The 4,541-nt window shown below is 41.5% G+C and overlaps 1 protein-coding gene across 1 annotated transcript; it reads left to right on the top strand.

Moving 5' to 3' along the window:
• The first annotated feature begins 2,196 nt into the window (after positions 1–2,196).
• Positions 2,197–4,061, top strand: LOC139262682 (ferritin heavy chain B-like). Its single transcript, XM_070877833.1, has 4 exons — positions 2,197–2,298; positions 2,876–3,022; positions 3,418–3,543; positions 3,900–4,061. The coding sequence occupies exons 1-4, from the start codon at positions 2,197–2,199 to the stop codon at positions 4,059–4,061; spliced, it is 537 nt and encodes a 178-aa protein (XP_070733934.1).
• The last annotated feature ends 480 nt before the right edge of the window (positions 4,062–4,541 follow it).

Below are 4,541 nucleotides of genomic sequence, written 5' to 3'. Positions count from 1 at the left end.
ATAGTACATTTGGAGTATCGATGTCACCACATTTCATACGTTGATGAGACAAAATTTTACAAGCTGGCCTGGGTTTGCATGCTGATGGGTTTGACGGCTTCATGTTTCAGACAAAACAAATTCTTCAACTCACTCGATGTGAAAAACTTTACAGGGGGCCTTGTTTTAAGAATTACCGAGAATCTAGAGCACTGAAAAAGGCCATTCAGTCCATGCCGGAGTTTATATTCCACATGAGCCTCCTCCCACCCATCATCTTCTAATCCTATCAGCATATCCTTCCAATCCGTTCCCCTTCATGTGTTTATCCAGCTTTCCCTTAAATGCATCTATGTTCTGTGCCTCAAATATTACTTTTGAAACCATGTTCCACATTCTAAGCTCTCAAGAAGTTTCTCTTGAAGTCCCTCTTAGATATATTTGTGACTATCTTATATTGATGGGCCTTAGTTTTGGACTCGCCCACAAGTGGAAACATTTTATCTACGCCTATGTTATCAAAACACCTTTATATAATTTTAAAGATCTCTATCAGGTCACCCTTCCGCCTTCCCGTTTCTAAAGAAAAGAGTTCCATCCTGTCCAATCACACCTAATGGGTATAACCTCCCAGTTCTGGTATCATCCTTGTGAATCATGTTTGCAGCTTCGTCAATACTCTATATCCTATTTGTAATATTCTGCTTAGAGCAGAGAAGGATAAGAGGAGATTTGATCGATTTGGTGGAGGTGTTTAAAACCATGAAGGTCAAAACAAGAGAAACTGTTTCCAAAAGCTGAAGCGTCAAGAACCAGAGGGCACAGAATTAATGTGATGAGCAAAAGAACCAGAGGCGACATAACGAAAAACTTTAAAACTCAACGAGTGATTAGGATTTAGAATGCATGGCCTGATAGGGTGGTGGTAACAGATTCAATAGTAGCCTTCAAAGGGAAATGGATAAATAATTGAAGGGGAAAAATTGCAGGGATTTTGGGGAAAAAACCTCAGAGTGGGACTAACTGGATTGCTCTTCGAATGAGCCGGCACAGACTCGATGGGCCGAATGGTCTCCTTGTGTGCTGTACTGTTCTGTGATTCTATATGATTCTGTGGAGACCAGAACTGTGCACAGCACTCCAAGTGTTGCCTAGGCAAGGTTCTATACAAATTTAACATGCTGAACACGGATGTGATTCAGCTGGAGGCATTCCTCACTCTGATATCAGAGATCAGATGAAGGGGTTGACTTATGAAGAAAGGTTGAGCATGTTGGGCCCATACTGATTGGAGTTTAGAAGAATGAAAGGTGATCTTATTGAAACATGTATGATACTGAGGAGGCTTGACAAGGTAGATGCAGAGAAGATGTTTCTACTCGTGGGGAAATCGAGAACTAGGGGGCATAGATTCACAAAAAAGGACCGCCAATTTAAAATGGAGATAAGGAGGAATTCTCTGCCGCAGAGAGCAGTGGAGGATGTGTCATTGAATATATTTGAGTTGGAGACAGATATTTGAACAATAAAGGAGTCAAGGGTAATGGGGAGCGGGCAGGGAAGTGGAATTGAGCCCAAGATCAGATCAGCCATGAACTTATTAAATGGTGCAGCAGGCTAGAGTGGCCAATGGCCTATTTTTGCTCTTATTTCTTCTGTTATTATGTTATATCCCTGGAGAGGGAGCACGCAGTGTCTGCCGGTGTGCTTGAGGCTTTCTGTGACCGGTGGGCACGAGAGGGATTGGAGTGCAGCGCGGATACAGGGAAATAAATTTTAATTTGAAAAGTTTTTATGTTAGATTTGTCAGATTTGCAACTTATAGTTTATTCCCCCTCATAAAGGGGCACTTATAATAAGTTTTTCCCAATTGATTAGCCTAAAGTGTAGAGGATTCATTTAAACCTGTGAATCTGGATATTTGAACTGTGTTGGAGGAAAGTTAGGACAATTGAGATCCTCATTGAGTTGTCAGCCAATGATACTCATTCTTCAAAGATCTGACAAGCTCTGGAAGTCCATCTCTCCTCCTCCCATTACTTGATTGGTGCTCTGAGATGCTGCAACTTCTGATTGGGTATTGAGGACTGTCACTCTTCCTCTAGGCTGCCACACCCTGGATTATACCTCAGTATAAAAGCAGGATTTTGCAGTTCCTGAATCTCAGTTTGTTGCTTCAACAAAGTTTTGATTTGTAAAAAAAAAAATAAAATAAAAATGGCCTCTCAAGTGCATCAGAACTACTACCAGGACTGTGAGGATGGTGTCAACAAGCAGATCAACATGGAGCTCTATTCCTCCTATGTTTATCTCTCTATGGTGAGTTTTGTATTGTTGACCACTTCACAATGGAGACTATGTAATGTGAATTTACTAAATTCTGTGCTGTATTCAGCCCACCTATTCTGAGTATCTTGAATCTAAATGACTCACTTTCCTGGGCTCTTTTGAGCTTGTTGTTGAAGTTTATTTGGAATACATTCTGCACTCAATGCATGGAATTCAGAGTTCATATCCTGATTCTAAATCACTGCATGGACTCTCGCTACCTTGCCTTTGCAATGAGGTGATGTAATCAAAATTAGAGCTAGGACATTTAGGTGGGAAGTCAAGAAATATTCTTTCCTGCAAGTGTGGTGGAAATCTGGAAATGCTTACTTTCCCATCCTCCCACAGGCTAGCTTCCCCACCCAAAAAAAAAAAGGGCATTTATGTTGGGCCAAGGTTTTCCATTGGGTAAGGGTATCATGATTGTTTCCATGACCATGTACATATAAGTTCAGTGAGACTTTGAACCCTTGAACAAAAGTGAAATTTTGAGGTTGAATTTATGTAATGTACACATGCCAATGAGTCTGCCATTCAATACCCAACTATTCTTCTGATCCCACTGCAGTCCTTCTACTTTGACCGGGATGATGTTGCCCTGTGTCACTTTGCTGAGTTCTTCAAGGAGCAGTCACATGAGGAATGTGAGCATGCTGAGAAACTGATGGAATTCCAGAATCGCCGTGGAGGACGGATCATCTTGACAGACATCAAGGTTGGATTCAATAAAAGAGTGGCTTTCTGTCTGGCTCCCCTTACAATTGAATGTTCCCAATACATCTGAAGCAAGTATTTCCAATTTACAGGACACTGGTCATTCAGCCAAAATGGTCTCTTTTTCATATTCCACAAGAGCTTCCTCCCACCTTGCTTCATCTCCCCCTGTCAGCATATTGTTCTATTCCTTTCTCCCCATGCACGTGCCTAGCTTCCCCTTGAATGCATCTGCTATTTTCCTCATCAATATGACCCCACTGATTGCGATGGCTTAATGGCAATTTTAATTTTTCACGTAGGTTCATGGTAAAGTAGACTTTTGATTGCACCCCTAATTTCCTTCAAATGTTTATTTAATCCATTGTAAATGAACTGTTAGAATTTCCTTTCCAGAAGCCAGAGCAGGATGAGTGGAGCAATGGTCTGGAGGTGATGCAGAGAGCTCTGCAGATGGAGAAGAATGTGAACCAGAGTCTGCTGGATCTGCACAAACTCTCCACTGGGAGCACTGACCCTCATGTAAGTTTTTAATTTTAATGTGGGTTGAGATTGTGCAACCTGTTATCCTTGAGCCTAATTATAACTATCTCCATGCCCCAAAGCTTTGTGTTGGTGTCTTTCTCTGTTTTTATTTTGGCTAGCAGTGGGAAGTGATGATGGGGTAAGTTGACTGACTGTGACAGACGAGTAAATGTGTCCCAGGATCTGAGCATCTATTGTGCAGTAAGTTTAATCTTGTGATGCAGTAATTCCATCAATCTCAATTGCACCACTTGACTATCCTCCAGTTCAAGAGGATTGAAATCCAGATTCTCAAATGGAAGCTAACATTCCTTGATATCTGCTGCTGGACATAACTAGTTTCCCTCTTTCAGTTGTGTGACTTCCTGGAGACTCACTACTTGGATGAACGAGTGAAGATGATCAAGAAGCTTGGAGATCACATCACCAACCTGAAGAGACTGGGAGTCCCTGAGAATGGCCTGGGAGAGTACCTGTTTGACAAGCACACCCTGGGGGAGAGTGATTTAAACTGACTGGATCAAGCTTATTCTGTTTAGTACTTGTATTTACATAATTAGGACCCCTGTCTTGTAGAGAATAATGGCTTGTGACTTTGTGCAAAGAGCTGTGAGACCTGGGCTCTTGATGTGACATGTGACATACTGTAAATAAACTGTTCAATATTGGACTGGGTTTTGTCTCCTTGTAAGTTTGGAGTGGTTGCTTATTTTCTATTAACATAACTAGGTTTGCTTCAATCAAGAATTGCAATGAGCTGTGCAACAGTTATGGGATTCTGACATTTTAAGAACAGGAATAGGACATTTGGCCCCTTGAGCCTGCTGATCCAGCCCCCTCATTGTCTTGTATGTTGCAATAAGATCACCCCTCATTCTTCTGAACACCAATGAGTATTGGCCCAACCCATCTTAAGTCAGCATGCTCATCTCTGGAATCAACCTAGTTAACAGATTCCAATGCAAGTATATCTTTTAAATATGGAGACCAAAACT

The sequence above is a fragment of the Pristiophorus japonicus genome, chromosome 4 (assembly GCF_044704955.1).
Source record: "Pristiophorus japonicus isolate sPriJap1 chromosome 4, sPriJap1.hap1, whole genome shotgun sequence".
Lineage (NCBI taxonomy): Eukaryota > Metazoa > Chordata > Chondrichthyes > Pristiophoridae > Pristiophorus > Pristiophorus japonicus.
Note: the sequence above shows the minus strand (reverse complement) of the source record. Positions and strands in the feature narration are given on the sequence as shown.

Coding starts and splice junctions, on each gene's coding strand:
- LOC139262682 (XM_070877833.1), top strand. CDS start 2,197: ATGGCCTCTCAAGTGCATCAGAACTACTACCAGGACTGTGAGGATGGT. Junction 2,299..2,875: donor CCTATGTTTATCTCTCTATG/GTGAGTTTTGTA, acceptor ATCCCACTGCAG/TCCTTCTACTTTGACCGGGA. Junction 3,023..3,417: donor TCATCTTGACAGACATCAAG/GTTGGATTCAAT, acceptor TTTCCTTTCCAG/AAGCCAGAGCAGGATGAGTG.